The sequence below is a fragment of the Perca flavescens genome, chromosome 11, assembly GCF_004354835.1.
Source record: "Perca flavescens isolate YP-PL-M2 chromosome 11, PFLA_1.0, whole genome shotgun sequence".
Taxonomy (NCBI): domain Eukaryota; kingdom Metazoa; phylum Chordata; class Actinopteri; order Perciformes; family Percidae; genus Perca; species Perca flavescens.
Window position 1 is genome coordinate 29,847,318 of NC_041341.1, and position 20,028 is coordinate 29,867,345.

Below are 20,028 nucleotides of genomic sequence, written 5' to 3' on the forward strand. Positions count from 1 at the left end.
GCATTGGCTGTAGAACTAACTACCACAGGAGTTGTTAGAGGCTTTATGAGTTTCATCCAAACATTGACACTCATCTATTTATCCATCTATCTTTTCTTTGTATGCGTTTCTTTCTTTTTTTACTACCCTCTATGCCTCCATCTCTGTCAACCTTTCTGCCACTCTGGAAAGATAAATGAGTTCAATCTAGAGGAGGAAGCCTATGGCTGGTCTGTTTCCCAGTACCCGCAGCGTAAGAAGATCCAGGACAAGCTCACACCCTTCCTGCGCCTCTATGAGACAGCCACTGATTTCCTAAAACAGTACGAGCAGTGGCTCCATGGACCGCTCTCGGGTGTGAACCCCGACAAGGTACCATCATTTGAAAATTCCTTTGGTGTAAAGCTGTACATTATGTAAAGGTTTAAATATTCAACCATGAAGCACTTTACTTTAAGCAGGGACATATTTTATATTCATTACAGCTTCAGTGCCGCTCAGATCCTGAACTGTGCGTACTTGGATGTTGCTAGGTTTATGTGTTACAAGAACATTCTATTAGACTTGGTGAACTCATGGTGGACGTACAGTATACCCATAGGTAAATTGTGATTTTCAGTAGTAACAGAGGGATCTGAGTACCATGCCTTGTTTGAAATTCGGTATTCTTTGGAATCTCTGAAAGCTCTCTCTCTCTCTTTTTCTTTAAACCATCAGCTGTTTAGGTTTTATTCACAGAAATGCTACAAGATTCAGAAAGCTGCCTCTTTGCAGACTGTTACACACACACACACACACACACACACACACACACACACACACACACACACACACACACACGCAGACCTACGCACATACATATTTCGGTCTTTAAACACACTAAATGTCATAAAACAATCATATAGCATATACATCTTTTTGCTTTAATTGGCTTTGTCCACATAGCATTTATGTAAAATGTGCTATCGCTTGTTAGAGACAGAGACGTGTACGTGTGAATAAAAGTTAATAAAGTTAAAGGGTTCTGTATATCAGCCGCTAGGCAAACCAATTTGTTTTTTGGAATAGGATCTTTCAACAACAAAGAAATTCAAAGAGCTGTGTACAAGCTGTATAAAAGAAACACAAGGCGGTACGAAAACACAAATAAATAGGATTTTTTAGAGATGAAAGATGAAATAAAAAGATGAAACGGAGTAAGTGAATAAAACAGAATAGACAGGAGAATAAAATACAGTGCAGTCACATTGCAGTGTGCAACTGCACTCCCAGGTGATACTAATAAGATTAACGATGACTCAGTTCTAATGGAATCAGTAAGCTTTCATCCATAAAGCTAAGATCCTGGATCAGATACTGTGTGTCTAAGGGAGTTTTCACACATGAAAGTCCGAACCAAGGTCCGGATCAAGGTTCATGTTTTTGTTACATTGTATGCATTTGATCCGGTAAGTTTTGGTTTCACACTGCAGTTATGCAAGCGCACTAAAGATGTATACGTGACAAAACTACGTCCTGCTGTCATCACATATGTGAGCTGCGTCTCCAGATACTTCTAATTGATTGTTTGTTGACGGGCTTCCCTCAACTGCCTGCTTCTCTCCCCTTCTGCTGCGGCTCTTTTTGTTTTGTTGTGATGTTGAGAAGCAAGACACGGAAACTTTCTTTCTGGAGTATTTATTCAGAGACAAACGGAAACCTACGCTGTACATTTACTACCACTTAACAAATAAACTGCTGATGTATTCTCTGCTCTGATAACCGACTGATAACTGCTGAGCGCATTCACCGTCACACTCTCTCACTAAGCACCGAGCTATTCCTTAAAAGAGCTTCCCTGGTCTTGTAACACAAGGAGAGCTTGCCAGAGCTTCTTATTTGGTCCAAAAATCTGAACCATCCAAAAAATGCTTTCACACTATAAACGAACCGGACCATGGTTCAGTTTGGTCCGACCGAGACCACCTCTTTTTATCGGACCAAAATTTGGTCTTTTGATCCGGACCGTGGTCCGGGGGAGGTTTTGTACCTGTAATTTTGATTCGGATCAAACTAAAAGGTCCAAAAGTCCGGACCAAATAAGGTATGTGTGAAAATGCCCTAAATGGAAAGCAAGTTCTCAGTGTTATCAATTACACGTCTGTTATTATTTACATATTTCTGTAACATAGCTACTATTAAAAACGCATATGGTACTCATTCTATTCTTAGTACCCTTCTTCGCTTATATTACTGCCCCTCCCCTTTCTGTCACCCCTTATTCTCCCACCGATGTGTATATTAAACCCCCCATAGCAGAATCAGAAATCAGAAAAGCGTTTATTGCCACAGTAAGTTATATTTACGTGGAATTGGCCTTGGTGCATTGCAACATTAATAAGGATATACAATAAATACAGAAACAGAAACAAATATATACAAAATAGCTGTTTAGCAGAAGAAACAGGAGGCCGAATGGGTTGAGTGCAGAATGTAAAAAATATATAACTGTCAGTGTTACCTCTGTGACTACTGCTACTGACACTAACAGTAAGGCAAGGCAACACAGCTTTATTTATACAGAACATTTTGGCAACAGGGCAATTCAAAGTGCTTTACATAATACATTTAAGAGCAGTTAAAAATAATTAAAAACATTCTTTAAAGAGAAAATTAAAACAGCTAAAATAGAATAAGAGAGGTGTAAAATACAAGAAGAAAGTGCAGTGTAAGAAATAAACAAGTACACCATCAAACTGAAAATTATTTAGCCTTGATTTAAAAGAAGATGGTGGGAGATATGTGGTGAATAAAAACTGAACGCTGCTTCTCCATGATTAATTCTGCCTCTGGGGACAGGAAGCGGACCTGTCCAAGAAAACCGGAGAGGTCTGCATTGTTCATAATGTAGCAGCAGATAAAAAAAATTATTTTGGCCCTAAACTATTCAGTGCTTTATAAACCAAAAGTAGTATTTTGAAATCAATTCTTTGAGAGTCAGGAAGCCATTGTAAAGACCTCAGAACTGAAGTGATGTGATCCACTTTCTTAGTCTCAGTGAGGACTCGAGCAGCAGCGTTCTGAATCAGCTGCAGCTGGAGACCTGTAAAGACTAGGGCTGCCACCTCTTAGTCGATTAGTCGACTAATCGGTCGTTTTGGTCTTAGTCAACTACGATTTCTTTAGTCGATTAGTCATTTCTTTTATGCTTATTCATGCTTAATTACTTATTTCCAAGAAACTTCTGAGCACATTTATGGTAAACACAAGATTTAAAATGGTGCTTTTGCAGGATTAATTGTGGAGAAACTCAGTTTTACAGATGGTTAATGAACTACATTTATATTGTGCTTTTCTAGTCTTAACCACCTCTCAAAGCGCACAGCTCTGTCAATTAAATCAACTAATCGATAAAACACTATAGCAACCACCTGGTACTGCCAAGCATCCTAGTCCCTATTAACAGAATCCCCTCAAACCGCCTAAGCACGCCCTGCCAACATTCATAACTCTTTCCTGTCTGAACATATTTACTATTTTGTAATAGGACTAAACTTTAACTCACATGCGCAAATTCTTTGTTTTTCATTTATGTACGTATATATATATATATATATATATATACAATAACTCAAATGCTGCAATAAGAATATCAGGTGCAGCTCAAGAAGTGCACAAATAAAAGCATGGCTTTGGTTTTATTTAGAAATATATATAGGCCTATATTATAACCTATTTTGTCTTTTTTCATTGGTCCATAGGTGAAAGTACAGCTTGTTCCCAGATATATATATATATAGGATGAGAAGACTATTTATATACAGTATAGTGAATTACTACAGCATAGTACAGTAGTAGTAGTTACACAAACTGTTTTTGGTATAATAGACAGTTTTTATTTACAATTCAGTTCACAATTATTAATTCACAATCATTCTATTCTTTTTCCTGGTGTCTTTGAAATTTAAAACTCCACCCATGCAGGTAGAAGGGGATGTCGGTAACTACTGGCGCACTTTGTACAAGCTGGAGAAAGGCTTCGCTGACGTACCCAAAGCCCTGGGCATAGCGACCACTATGAAGACTAAGGTGGAGGACTTCAAGGAGCACATTCCTTTGGTGCAGGTAAGACCCTAACAGAAATATTTAATATCTATAGAATCTACTATAAATCTAATCTACTATATAGAATATACGTCTGCTTTTTGTACTACCCCTCCTTCATAGGTACTGTGCAACCCAGGCCTGCGTGAACGCCACTGGGATAAAATGTCCGAGGTGGCTGGCGTCTCCCTGCAGCCAGCTGATGACCAGGCCTGTGTGGCTAACTTCCTCTCCATGCACCTGGAACAGCACCTGAACAGCTTCGAGGGCGTCAGTGAGGCGGCCAGCAAGGAGTACTCCCTAGAGAAGGCCATGGAGAAAATGGCCAGTGAGTGGAGTGACATGGAGTTCAACCTCCTGGCCTACCGAGAAACGGGCACCTTCATCCTGTCATCTGTGGACGATGTGCAGATGCTGCTGGACGATCACATCGTGAAGACGCAGACCATGAGGGGCTCACCCTTCATTAAGCCATTCGAGGTGGAGATACGGTAAGAGATAAGGCGATTTGCTTGATAATTATTTAGCTTGTTTTAAAAAGCAATTCATTAATGTCATGAAGAACACATGAAATCATATGAAAAGCAATCTCAAGCTACAGACCCAAATTGTTTGTCTGTCTCAGAATTGTAGTTTAGATATTCTTTGTGAAACTTCAAAACAAGGGTTTTGTTTGAGCATACTGTATAATTCATTCATTACTGTTCTGTTTTTTTATCTGCCTGTGAGTTCAGCAAATGATGAATTTTCTCCATCCTCTGTAATTTGTGAGATTATTGCAATATTATGTTGCTGCAAGGCACAGTTTGACACAGGATTCCCTGTGGCTTTAAAACATGTGTTGTGCTATATTAACATGATGCTAAAGCAGCTACTGTAAAACATTTTATGAATTTTTTTTTAATACCACATGAGAACCTTATAATGCCATTATCTAGCTTTGTCGGTGGAAGAGAATGATACCACAGAGAGGATAAGAAAGAAATCAGGTTGTTAGGGCATTGTACAAGTTACTCCGAGAGACAATCCCAACTACCCTTTTATACTGAGTGTACTAACTACAGATCAGAGGATACCTGGCATTAAATGCAAGATAATATAAATACACATCCAGGATTCCCAAACCCCTTTTACGTTTGAGCTGTGATCATTTGCATTGGCTCATTCTAGGATTCTTGTCCTTTCACAAAATGTGGAGAATAATTTTAGTTAAAACCCAGTTAAGTGTTATTAATTATAGTTTGTTCTCACATATATTCATCTTCTTATGTAGGGAATGGGAGGGTAATTTGCTGCTCCTCCAAGAGATCCTGGATGAATGGCTAAAGGTGCAGTCCACTTGGCTCTACCTGGAGCCTATATTCAGCTCCCCAGACATCATTACCCAGATGCCTGAAGAGGGACGCCATTTCACAAATGTTGACAAAACCTGGAGGAGCACCATGAAACAAGTTTTACTGGTAAGTTGTTTGATTTAATTTTGTTTTACTTTTGCAGTCCATGAATCATTTTAAAAAAAAGTTGACAAACTTGGCAAATATTACAGTAACCATCTAAACATCTAAATATAGAGGAAAAAAACTCAACCCCAAACTTTTGTATAGCCAGACATTTACTGTTAAAAGAAGAGTACTGGACAGGCCATATTCTGTTGGATAACCTTTTGGCTCCAAAGACCAAGCAATAGGTGGTCTCCAGAACAATGGAAAACCATGGAAAATGTTGGTTGACTAAAAGTTAATGGTCAAAGAAAAAAAAGTCATATCTAGGATTGTTGCTGTTGGTGTTACATTAGTGTTATATGGTGTGCAACCCTAAGCCTGTTGTCTTTTTCTCACATTACAAAGAGGGTTTGTCACCCATGAATAAAATGAATACCCTTTGGTAAATAAATCCCAACTTTATGGTCTAAATCTAAGTATTTAGGATGATCTGTTTTAACATTTTCATCATCAGCTCAAAGGAAATCGTTTTAACAGTAACCGAATGAATAGTTAGAGGAGCACACAGTGACATACAGTACAGGCCAAAAGTTTGGACACACCTTCTCATTCAATGCGTTTCCTTTTTATTTTCATGACTATTTACATTGTAGATTCTCACTGAAGGCATCAAAACTATGAATGAACACATATGGAATTATGTACTTAACAAAATAGTGTGAAATAACTGAAAACATGTCTTATATTTTAGATTCTTCAAAGTAACCACCCTTTGCTTTTTTATTAATAAGGGAAAAAATTCTACTAATTAACCCTGACAAAGCACACCTGTGAAGTGAAAACCATTTCAGGTGACTACCTCATGAAGCTCATTGAGAGAACACCAAGGGCTGGCAGAGTTATCAAAAAAAGTAAAGGGAGGCTACTTTGAGGAATCTAAAATATAAGACATATTTTCAGTTATTTCACACTTTTTTGTTAAGTACATAATTCCATATGTGTTCATTCATAGTTTTGATGCCTTCAGTGAGAATCTACAATGTAAATAGTCATGAAAATAAAGAAACCCATTGAATGAGAAGGTGTGTCCAAACTTTTGGCCTGTACTGTAATTCCCAAGTAAAAAAAAAAGCAAAGGAAAGTGCCGGCCAATTAATCCTGGGTCGAATAGGAAAAACATTCAACCATCCAATTGGTGTATTGACTGTACAGAGACATTTCCTATAGAAATGGTTGCTGTAATTTTAATCATTTGTATTTAACTGGAGTGATAATGATGCTCTGTAACTACACCACACATTTTAGTAATAAAAAAAGTAGTTGGAAATAGTGACGTACTGCAAGCCTAATCAGAAAGTTAACGTCAGCAGAAAGCTGGTTTTAATGTTCAGAGGCAGCAAATAAGGTAAAGTTGAAAAGGACTTTTTTCTCATGAATCAACACAATCAGAGTCCTGTGGCTGGAATTCCAAATACAGATCCAAATTCAAGTATGATATACACAGCTCAGGCCTAGTATATTACCAGGCAGTGTAACCATTAAAATATAATGTTGTCTACTATAATTAGCAGAAACCTGACCAGGTGGGGCGAAACAAACATAAACCCTTAAACATGCACAACAGTGAGAGTTACAGCAGAGGTTGGGATTGAAATAACGAGGAAAACAAGAGGCACAGAAGTATGCACTAAATTCAGAAAGGAGTATTTAGACTGAGACAGGCAGGGAAAGACAGTGCAGAGAGAGGAGGGAATCAGTACGAAAAGAAAAGAGAGCAAGATAGAAACAACAGAGGGAGGATAGAAAGTGAGTGTTGCACCAGCATCCTCAAAGAGTTTCCAAAGGGTAATTGGCGTCCTCAGTAGACCTGAAATGAGTCGCATCAATTTCAGTGTCCTCCAGAAAGCCCAGCCTGACTGCACCATCAAATAGAAATTATGGATTTTGTCTGGAAGGGGCAGGGCCATACTGAGCCACAAAGAAAATGAGGTCACCAAGGGACAGGGAGCCTACACACACACACACACACACACACACACACACACACACACACACACAGATGTGCACGCATACTGTCCAGTCTACTATGAGTTGTGTAGACAGTGTTATGGAGCATGTTAGCACAAATGTTGCTACAGTACTTTTTACACTTGCATTTGTACTTATCCAGCTTGAGGGAAATAGGCCCTATTTCTTAAGTTCATCAAGATTTTTTTTTAGCTCAGTGAAGTTCACTCAGTAAGAACTGTGTGTATGCTGCAAAATCGTTCTCATACATAATGCTGATGTTGGACTTTTTAGGAATTGTTATGTAAAGGTACAAACAAATCTACAGATAAACATGGACTGCACTGTATCATTTAAAACATAGATCCTCTTGCTAAGTGTTTGGTGGACAAACGCACAAAGAACACTTTCCAGTACATATAGATGTGCTGTAAATATCAATGTGCATGTATAGGATTAAGCATTGCAAAAAATGGATTTGTCAAATATCATTTTCCTAATGTGTATGTCTGATGTACCTGCTGGTTTTTAGCATTTTATTAAAGTGGTGAGCCTCCATACAGATGCTTAATGGGATCAGACAGTCAGGAAGGATTTTCATTGTTACCCGCTGTGTGAATTTAATCAGAAAGCCAATACGCTGATGTTAATGTTTGATGTTGGTATTTTCTTCCTTAATAAGGTAATTATGTAGTTTCGGGCATTAAAGATTGTCAATTTTGTTGTCCAAGGTAAAAGGCAGGCGCCTGCTTTACTGCTTAATATTGTTTACTGTTTCAGAACACTGATCAGTAGCACAGGTAAAAGAAGCGTGCAAGGGCTCTTCTAATTGTTGTGGCACTAGTAACTCTTACTGGTTGGAGAGGAATTCTACTTATTTAGCTTCTTATAGTCTCCAAGAATAACCCTTTAATGCATATCCAAAACAGTTAGCTAATTCTAACAGGTAGTTATGACTTGTTGCCATCCCTCTTGTCGTATGTGTTTGTCATGAATGTTTCTACAAACTGAGGTTGTGGAGCAAGACAAGGGAAGAAATATCATTGTGTGTCAGAGTGCATCATTGTAATTTCAATATTCAAAGTAAATATGAGTGTCAAAACACCCACACCCACCGTTCTCTACACAGTAAGTCCAGCACAAATGTCAAAATTCCCGGTGCCATTGTTTTCCAAACTACTGTATGCCTCGGTTGGCCATTAAGAGAATCGTGAACTCATTGTAAAGTGCAAGAAAAATATAACACTTTTTGAATTAAGTTTTTTTCTTTGAGAATTGTGAGCTCAATTTGTTACAAAAGTACACTCAGTACAACATGTTAACATGAAAAACTAATCCCTGTCTGTTTGTTGATGATAATTATCCTTCATACAAATTTGAGACTAAAAGCTCACATTTCCACCATCCTGAGACAGTCCTGAAACATATTTGGGACACTATCAAAACAGTCACTTGTAGTTGTAGTGGTGGCTCATCTACCTTGTTTTTGTCATTTGATACACAGGAGCCTCTTGAAGTGTTCTGAAAACATAATATTAAGGTTTCCATCTACAGTAGGTTGCTTTTCTCCTAAAGTATCCCCACTGGTTTATTTGGACACAACAGTTAGAGAATCATAAAAAGTCATTTCCAGCCATGTATTCTGGTACTGTATAGAAACTCACTTCAGAGCACTTGAAAATTGCCCGAGGGGGGTAATTCACAGTGGTAAACATTTGATTTGAGTTTGTTTTTATCCCACACTTGAGTTGAGTTGCTTACTATCAATCTCTTGAAACGTAGCAAGAATAATGTAGTCTTTTTTAAGGGAAGAATCCATCAGAACATGTTGCTTTACAACTTGAATTGTTATATCCATTTGTGTCCTTCAATTATTGATGTAGTCATTTTTGTTATCCATACACTGAATGGCTACCAATGTGACCTTTACTACCTTTAATGTACAGAGCCACCAGTGATGACAGTAGAATATTTTCATAAAATTCTGGGGAAAAAGTACCTTATATAGCGATAAGTTAGTGAGTATGATCATACCCACTAACATATCGCTATATAAGGTACTTTGTGATAATAGTGGGCATCCTATATCTAGTTATTCCCCAGGACGTTTTAACACCATTCAAGCACAATTATTCACACAATTATGTCTGAATGATTTAAGAAACAAAATTAATAATACTTTTTGCATCTTTTAGCTACCTTTTAAATATTTTCAACTAATGATGGGAGGTCACGTATTTAGTACTGCAGGTTAAGATTAATAACTGTGGAAAGCAAAGTTAAGATTTACACTATGGTCTCCTTGTGCAATCACCAGTTTCTTGCCATGTTTAATGCTAATTCAAAGTCAGACAACTTTATTTATCCCGAGAAGGGCAATTCATTTGCAGCTTACCCAGTCCATACACAACTTCAAAACTCACAAGCAAGGTATATGTCAGAGACAACTGATCAACATATGTTGATATATATCAACAATTAAAATCATATAATATATATATATATATATATGATTTTAATTCATATATATATATAAAATTCATATATATATATATATATATATATATATATATATATATATATATATATATATATATATATATATATATATATGATTTTAATTCCCCATACCATGTAAGCCAGTTATAGGAAAACACCCCTCCGCATAGGCGCATACTTCATCAAAATCTTGACAAAGAACACATCCCTTCATCTCGTCCATGGCATTGATCAGCAGTGCATGAAATTGGAATCATCTCAACTCCATACTGCCACACAACAGTGAGAGCAAAAAGGCAGGCTACAGTGCAGCTCTCCTTTCCACAAATCACTTCAGGTTTTTTTTTTTGTTGCCCAGGCTGTTGTCATCAGATCAACCACTGGGAGCTGCTCAAGATCCACTGATCTTCCAGCGTCTTACAGCCTCCACATCTTAACTTCAATTTCCTCCACTTTTTTTATTTTTATTATTTTTATTTGCTGCCTCCTTCATTGTGTCATTTATCGACTACTGCATTTACAATTGCAGAAAAATAGAGATCCAAATCAATTTAAAAGACTTGTTTCTATGAACCTGCTTTCTTTTAACTTTGCAGCACGCCACACCTTTGCACCCTCTAATGAGCTGAGGAAGGGAGAAACAGTTCACCATTTGAACTCATGGAGAAGATGACTGACATATTATTTATTAATAGACTGATGGATTCACCCAATAATAACACAATAATAGTTGGTAAAAGAATAGCTCCCTTAATAGTACACTCACATGCTCATGCAGATATAATACTCTGCAGGATGTGCCTTGAAAATACAGGACATTATTTGTCCTGGATGTGTGGTGTGTGTGTCAGATTCAAACAAAGAGAAATACTCTCTTTAGGTCATAGTTTTCTCGCCACATAGATTGCAGACCTGATATGTCAGCTGTGGACAGTTGCTGTCCCCCATTGAAGCCATCTGTTTGGTGCATAAAAAACACATTATCACGTATAATACCAGCATTGTTATCCCTTCAATGTGCTCATGAAAAGCTTCCCGCTGGCAGACTCTATATAAAAATAGCCCTGCTATTACGTTGTCCTGATGAAATCTATGAAGCTAGAATCACAGTTCATTAATCATACCCTTTACCAGTATAATTGTACGGCTCACCGAGACACAGTCAAAGCGTGATCATTTGATTTAGCCTTTTAATTAAGTTTAATTTACTGTAGTTACTGTAGTTTCAGTTACTTTAAGTCTTTCATACTGTCAAATGCCTCAAAAAACGATGGATTTAAGTGTTTTTTATCTAAGTTTTTTATCTAAGTTAATGCAAACCAGAAGTTGTGTCACTTCATAGCAATAAAGTACAAACATTTCTTTGCTGTTTGTCAAACAGTATTGGTTGTAGATTTTCCGAGAGCATATGATACTGTTAAATTATTTGCATTCCGCACCCTCTAACATCGAATATCTGCTGTGTAAATTATTTTCTATCTCATTAACGTCATTGTAGTATACAGACATATTATTGATTTTCAGATGGTTTGATATGCACATTTCACGTTGCATGTTGCTAGGAACTCTGACATCCAGCAAAAAGAGGCTCAAGGCGAATTGATCGCATCAAACAAAGATGAAAGTACACCATCCGTTTTGTAGGATCACTATTCAACTGTACCAGCTGGTTCCCTTACGGGTCATATTGTTTCCATTTGCAAAAGCTAGAAACCATGTTGTCACGTGTTGCATTGTTCAGAAGAGTGGAGATATTTATTGCGGGGATGAAATGGTCTATAAATGAGGAGTTTATAGGCAGACTGGGTTAATGATGATTAAAAAACTTTAGAGAAACATAACAAAGATACTTTTCCTGAAGAAGGCAGTTTGTGCCGCTACGCGTGGGTTGCTGCCCAGTTCTATTTTTAATGTGCTAAGATTTCAATATTAAATAGCCATTTAAATAAAGGCATTTGGGCCATTTTTCTCTTTTGAACTTTTGTGTTCCCCTTCCAAGGAGCGCCTTCATAATTTGTTTGAACTTCCGAGCACTGCTAGAAAAATATTAACACAACAAACCATCTTTCTGTCATATTTTTCCTTGATGAACAAAAAATGTGCAGTAAATTGCCAACACTAATGTGCAACACACGTAAGCAGCTTTTGTGAGGGAATAATAGTCATGGTGCTTAAGTCGGAATGTAACTGTGATAAAATTGCTGCTTTCTTGGAGAGATAGCTGCCTTGAAACCTCTACATCCATCCAACCATCCATCCATCTTCGTCCGCTTATCCGGTGTCGGGTCGCGGGGGGAGCAGCTCCAGCAGGGGACCCCAAACTTCCCTTTCCCGAGCAACATTAACCAGCTCCGACTGGGGGATCCCGAGGCGTTCCCAGGCCAGGTTGGAGATATAATCCCTCCACCTAGTCCTGGGTCTTCCCCGAGGCCTCCTCCCAGCTGGACGTGCCTGGAACACCTCCCTAGGGAGGCGCCCAGGGGGCATCCTTACCAGATGCCCGAACCACCTCAACTGGCTCCTTTCGACGCAAAGGAGCAGCGGCTCTACTCCGAGCTCCTCACGGATGACTGAGCTTCTCACCCTATCTCTAAAGGAGACGCCAGCCACCCTCCTGAGGAAACCCATTTCGCCGCTTGTACCCTGGATCTCGTTCTTTCGGTCATGACCCAGCCTTCATGACCATAGGTGAGGGTAGGAACAAAACTGACCGGTAGATCGAGAGCTTTGCCTTCTGGCTCAGCTCTCTTTTCGCCACAACGGTGCGATAGATTGAATGCAACACCGCACCCCGCTGCGCCCGATTCTACGACCAATCTCCTGCTCCATTGTCCCCCACTCGCGAACAAAACCCCAAGGTACTTGAACTCCTTCACTTGGGGTAAGGACTCATTCCCTACCTGGAGAAGGCATTCCATCGGTTTCCTGCTGAGAACCATGGCCTCAGATTTAGAGGTGCTGATCTTCATCCCAACCGCTTCACACTCGGTTGCGAACCGATCCAGTGAGTGCTGAAGGTCGCAGGCCGATGATGCCATCAGGACCACATCATCTGCAAAGAGCAGCGATGAGATCCCCAGCCCACCAAACTGTAACCCCTCCCCACCCCGACTACGCCTCGATATCCTGTCCATAAATATTCCAAACAGGATTGGTGACAAAGCGCAGCCCTGGCGGAGGCCAACCCTCACCTGAAACGAGTCCGACTTACTACCAAGAACCCGGACACAGCTCTCACTTTGGTCATACAGAGATTGGATGGCCCTGAGTAGAGACGCCCTCACCCCATACTCCCGCAGCACCTCCCACAGTATCTCCCGGGGGACCCGGTCATACGCCTTCTCCAAATCCACAAAACACATGTAGACCGGTTGGGCATACTCCCAGGCTCCCTCCAGGATCCTTGCGAGAGTGAAGAGCTGGTCCGTTGTTCCACGACCAGGACGGAATCCGCATTGTTCCTCCTCAACCCGAGGTTCGACTATCGGCCGAACCCTCCTTTCCAGCACCTTGGAGTAGACTTTACCAGGGAGGCTGAGAAGTGTGATACCCCTGTAATTGGCACACACCCTCTGGTCCACCTTTTTAAAAAGGGGAACCACCACCCCAGTCTGCCACTCCTTTGGCACCGTCCCAGACTTCCACGCAATGTTGAAGAGGCGTGTCAACCAGGACAGCCCCTCCACACCCAGAGCCTTGAGCATTTCTGGACGGATCTCATCAATCCCCGGGGCTTTGCCACTGTGGAGTTGTTTGACTACATCAGTGACTTCCGCCTGGGAAATTGACGACAATCCCCCATTATCCTCCAGCTCTGCCTCTAACATAGAGGGCGTATTAGTCGGATTCAGGAGTTCCTCAAAGTGCTCCTTCCACCGCCCTATTACCTCCTCAGTTGAGGTCAACAGTGTCCCATCCTTACTGTACACAGCTTGATGGTTCCCCTTCCCCCTCCTGAGGTGGCGAACAGTTTTCCAGAAGCACTTTGGTGCCGACCGAAAGTCCTTCTCCATGTCTTCTCCAAACTTCTCCCACACCCGCTGCTTTGCCTCTTTCACGGCAGAGGCTGCAGCCCTTCGGGCCCTTCGGTACCCTGCAACTGCCTCCGAGTCCTCCGGGATAACATATCCCGGAAAGACTCCTTCTTCAGTCGGACGGCTTCCCTGACCACCGTGTCCACCACGGTGTTCGTGGGTTACCGCCCCTTGAGGCACCTAAGACCCTAAGACCACAGCTGCTCGCCGCAGCTTCAGCAATGGAAACTTTGAACATTGTCCACTCGGGTTCAATGCCCCCAGCCTCCACAGGGATGCACGAAAAGCTCCGCCGGAGGTGTGAGTTGAAAGTCTGTCGGACAGGGGCCTCCTCCAGACGTTCACAATTTACCCGCACTACACGTTTGGGCTTACCAGGTCTGTCCAGAGTCTTCCCCACCCCTGACCCAACTCACCACCAGATGGTGATCGGTTGACAGCTCTGCCCCTCTCTTCACCCAAGTGTCCAAAACATACGGCCTCAGATCAGATGAAACGATTATGAAATCGATCATTGACCTTCGGCCTAGGGTGCTCTGGTACCAGGTACACTTATGAGCATCCCTATGTTCGAACATGGTGTTTGTTATAGACAATCCATGACTAGCACAGAAGTCCAACAACAAACAACCACTCTGGTTTAGATCAGGGAGGCCGTTCCTCCCAATCACGCCTCTCCAGGTGTCTCCATCATTGCCCACGTGTGCGTTGAAGTCCCCCAGCAGAACAATGGAGTCCCCCACTGGAGCCCCATGCAGGACTCCAGTCAAGGTCACCTCTACATTATTATTATTATTAGTATTATTATTGTTGTTATTATTATTATTTCTGTTTTGTCTTTATTGTTTTATGTGGCTGTGTTTTGGAGTATGTTTGTGATATGTGTTCAATTGTGAATAAAAAATGAATAAAAAAAGAAAAGAAAAAGCTCTACAGTCCAAAGAGGCCAAGGAAACATACATTTTATTAGCGCTTCTGTGAGACCCAGAGAAAACTATTAAATGGATAGTTATCAGCTGTTTGTCATACTAGAGAGCATAAACTGTGAATTTATGATGATTCTGAGTGAACCTGAAATTGTTACCTTGCACTGCTGCTGGATTCGTGGATCATGATATGATTACTTCATGCCAAAATCCATCTTGTCAGGCTTCAAGTAATGTGTTTTTTGTCGAATTACCGTGGTTTCGGACCAATCAGCGCCCTATGAGGAGTTACTGGCAGCTACGCGCGTGGTTTACTGTAGGTGTATTCTATATCCTCGACATTCCACTTCCGGTATTGCTCAGGTGGCGCAGGAAATTCTACCAGATGCATGTCTTTTCGCCGATGTCCGTTTCCTTCCACTTTCTTTGTGTTGGAATTTTAAACTCCACTGGATTTCTGAGGACTATGGTTAACTGTTCCTCAGATCTCTGCAGGGTAAATCCAGACAGCTAGCTAGACTATCTGTCCAATCTGAGTTTTCTCTTGTACGACTAAAACAACTTTTGAATGTACACACGCTCCACCAAAACAAGTTCCTTCCTGAGGCTATTTTCCAACGGCTCCGTGCGGAGCTTAGCGCCGCCTATGACAATTGTGATTGGTTTAAAGAAATGCCAATAAACCAGAGCATGTTTTTCTCCCATCCCGGAATGCTGTGGGGACTAGCCAGACCCTCCTCCGCAGCGCTGTGGAGGATTGTCTGGCAAAGCGAGACTACTGTAGGTGTGTGTGACGCACAGGTTAGTGTCGATGCTGCAATTAGCATCAGTTATATCAGAACTGGAGGGTATTTATTTATTGGAAGAAGAGCAAATAACAAAACTGAAGGTTTTTCTCCATGGAAAAGATGGCAAAAATCATGCACCGACACGCTAAATAACTCTCCTCTCTCCTCAGCCTGTGGCATGTTCTTTCTTCTTCAGCGATCTCTTACTACATCATATGGTTCATTGATCTAATTGGTTAAAGTTAGCCAATCACCTGCCACTTATTTTTGTGCCTTCCCTTTTCCAAACAGTTTCCAATGCTTTTCAGATGATTCTGTGTAACAAACCGTCTGGTGTGTCAGATTACTTAAAATTGCCCAAACGGGTAAAACATGTCCATGTATGTGTTTTGAATATATGTTTATCCTAACTACGTGTTTTTAGGAGTTGGTGATGATGATATGATTAAATGGCCCATGTTGGTGGTAGACCTCAGAAATTAAGTAAATTGTGAGTACTTAACCAATGGGAATATTTGCTTTAAACACTATTCTCTCCTGTCTATGTTAGGACAAGCACGTGTTGGCAGTGATAGTCATCGACAAGATGCTAGAGAAGCTAAAAGTCTCCAATGAGCTTCTGGAGATGATCCTCAAAGGTCTTAATACCTACCTAGAGAAGAAGCGTCTCTATTTCCCACGCTTCTTCTTCCTGTCCAATGAGGAGCTGCTAGAAATCCTCTCTGAGACCAAAGACCCCACAAGGTAAACAGTTAAAACACTTAGGCATCATTGTTCACACAATATATTTTTTTATTATCAGAATCAGATAGCAGTTTATTGTCACAGTAGCGGAGCTACATTACGATTACGATTAAGAGCATCTGTGGTTTTGTACTAACTGTAGTGGTCATGATAAGCCGTGTAGTGGTCGTCCATCAGTAGATGTCAAAACTAGTATGCAGGCAATGATGAAGAAACTTAAATATAAACCATCTTCTGTACCACATTTGTAGCAGAGCTGTTGCCTTTGTGAAACTGATATTAGGACTACAAAATATTCAGCTAACTATAACACATACTCCGGCCCCACAGTCCATACTGATAACCTACCCTTGTCTTATTTCACCCAGGGTGTTTGGTTAATAATGAATGTGATTCCAGACAAAAGATGTTCTATCCTTGTACTCTCTTACTGCCATTTCTCTTTTTGCTTTCACTTCTGGCTTCTGGGAATTGTCATCACATCAGTACAGATGTACACAGTCATGACCTCTTCTGTAAAGAAGGGAATTATGCAGTAGTGGCAGTGTTGGTAGGCTGGAAGGGGCTTTGTAATTTTGGGAAAGTGCTAGTGAGATTGTTTGAGAATTTAAATCATTGGTCCTTGACTGCAATGCTAGACTGACAAAAGGGCTTGCTTTTATTTCAGGGATGTAGAGAAAGTGAGGTACAGTACCCAAATGCCCAAGTTTGAATGCATTAGAATACTATTTCCTATTTCTCCTGAATGTTTTTTTGCACAGCGAGAAAAAGCAACAGAAGAACAAAAACATAGAGCTATGAAATGGTATGAAAAAGGAAAAACTTCAAGAAGAGTTAGAAACAATAAGAACAATGAGGATGGGGAATTCCAATTAGCTTAGTCTATAAATGCTGTAGTGTGTGGCTAGGTAGGTTTATGCTACATACATGTCCCAAATAAGGTTATTATAGTAAACTAAAACGAAAATATTTTAGTAAACTGAAACTAAATATATACTAAATATTTATATAGGGACTCCCTATACAAATAAACATTGAAATAAATAATAGGACTTCAGCGAATATTACTCTTAAGATGCAGTGACATTACATACTGTAGCAGGAACCGGGGACAATAACCGGTTTCGCAGCAGCAAAAGTCACAGGACATTGTGTGAATGTGAATCAAAGTGTTAGTGAATGAGTGTAATCTGCTGAATGTCCTTAGGGGTGCAGCTGGATTGTATCACAATTTCCCAACTAAACTCTAAGGTCAATCACAATGTAAGAAAAACTGGCAGTGAGCAACCTTAAGTGATTCTATGACCTAATGTGTGATTTTGGAAATAGTAGTTTGACTCAGGGTCCACTACTATCTTTTCTGTACTTCTTTTGTGTTGTAAACTACTGTTTTGTGCTATGTAGTGATGAAATATAACAGGGGCAATCATCAACATGTGAGCAAATTTGCCAGTGCTGTAGTTATCTCACTAAACCATTGTTAGTTTGACCATCAGTGGATGAAAATCAGCTGCTGGTGTTGTCCATTGTCCTAGAACGTGGAATCTGATTTAAAAAAAAAGGACAACTAGGATCAGGAACAGTAAAAATGTGTTGTAGCTTTGAGACACAGTTCTTCTCATGTCTGCAGTCTTTCATTTTTAAAAATTCCACAGGCATTAAAACTGGGTGCATCATTACTCTTTCATATAATAAATGCCAATTTTAAAATAAAAACAAAAACAAAAAACAGCACACACACTTAGCATACATGTGGACTAATTAACCATCAACATTTGGCCAATTATGAGGCCAGTGTAAGATATAATTTGGACATTTGCTCATATATACTGTAGACATTAGATCCCAAGTGATTCAACTTTCATGACTTACTCGCCTTCAGGGTGCAGCCCCATCTGAAGAAGTGCTTTGAAGGCATCGCTAATGTGGTGTTCACTGATATGCTGGACATCACCCACATGAAGAGCAGTGAAAGTGAAGTGGTGGAGCTGCTGGATATTATTTCCACCTCCAAAGCCAAAGGCCAGGTGGAGAAGTGGCTTCTGGAACTCGAGAATGGCATGATTGCCTCCCTGCATAAGGTGCTGTGTGGATTATTTGCTTACGACGTATACATAAACAAATGAATGCATTTTTTACATTTAAATGAGATTTGAAATACCCTGGAGTCAATTTTTGACACCAAAATTGAGATACTGCACATCTGTGTATGCTTTTTAAAAATATCTTCCATTAAACAGATACCACAGTGTTAAGGCCAAACATTGTGTTTTCATGCACTGGTCACTTTTTAGATTTTATAATATCTCTTCTTTCAGAAAAGTACAGAAAAAAAAAGCACATTTAATACTTATTTGCGTGTGTAGATTTCTCCTAAGGGTATAGAATATGCATAAGTATATAACACAAGGTATACGATGCTAAGGATTTGATTAGATATTGTGTCTGTTAGTAGAAGGACATTAAATAGTATGGAATTTCATGATACATATTACTTTAAAGGCCATTTTCTCAAAATGAGAACTTCCGATCTCTATTCTGTAAGTTTTCACAGAGGGGTTTGTTCATATATCATTCATAGTATGGTTTATAGAACATGTTATTCCTAAAAACATGGAGTTATTATGGCTGTTGACAGTATTTTCTGATTTAAGGAGTGATGAAAAGATAGAGATAGAGTTAGCTAAAATTCCCTAAAAACCTTTGACTCTAATATGTCAAAAAATGAAATAAGGATTTTGAACCTGGCTTTATCCATCGGTCAGATTTGTGTTCTGGAAATTACACATTAGTGCATATTGAATAAGAAAATGCCCCATTTGTTTTCAAATTTAAACATACAATTTTAGAAAACTTGTAATACAAAAAATAATCGTCCTAATCTCAGTACTTATAATCAACTGGGGACATTTCATGGTGATATCTATTAGTTAAAAATGTTAACCTATTCACATGTAGTGCTGTGCGTTAAAGCCTCTGTCCCGCTTGTGGTCCACTGTAGGTAATTGGGGAGGCAATCCAGGCGTACCCCAATGACCTGAGGATCAACTGGGTGCGTGCTTGGCCGGGCCAGACCGTGCTCTGCGTCTCACAGGTCTACTGGACAAAGGATATTCATGAAGCCATTAGTTCAGGACAGAAGGTGATCAACTGTTTATTGTATTTCCTTAACATGCATTACATATTTTGAATAACAGTTTACATATGTAGTGTTGGGGTAAGGTCCTTCTCAAAAGTATAAGCCACTTTATATTGCTGCCTGGGATCTTTCTCACCTCCAGTTGGCTCCAGTTTGTGCCTCTCATGTACAGTCTTTATTACATTTGAGTCCCATAGCTGAGCATCTGTTTTTTTGCAAAAGATACATCCTTTTGAAATCTCTTTGAAAAAAAAGACTGCTATTTTGAAGGTATTTCAAGAATGCTCAAAGACACTTGGAACCATCTAGATAGAAAAATAGTCTATCCACTGCACAGACGATTTTTAAAGTCATCACAATCATGATTAAACATCTTGTATTATTGTG

General features: G+C 39.9%; 1 protein-coding gene across 1 annotated transcript in view; it reads left to right on the forward strand.

Moving 5' to 3' along the window:
* Positions 1–20,028, forward strand: part of dnah7 (dynein, axonemal, heavy chain 7) — a 98,399-nt gene that overhangs the window by 6,898 nt on the left and 71,473 nt on the right. The window contains exons 16-22 of the mRNA XM_028590638.1: positions 172–351; positions 3,943–4,083; positions 4,186–4,553; positions 5,336–5,522; positions 16,309–16,502; positions 18,385–18,583; positions 19,504–19,644. Coding sequence (XP_028446439.1) covers positions 172–351; positions 3,943–4,083; positions 4,186–4,553; positions 5,336–5,522; positions 16,309–16,502; positions 18,385–18,583; positions 19,504–19,644 — 1,410 coding nt within the window. The remainder of the gene's footprint in view (positions 1–171; positions 352–3,942; positions 4,084–4,185; positions 4,554–5,335; positions 5,523–16,308; positions 16,503–18,384; positions 18,584–19,503; positions 19,645–20,028) is intronic.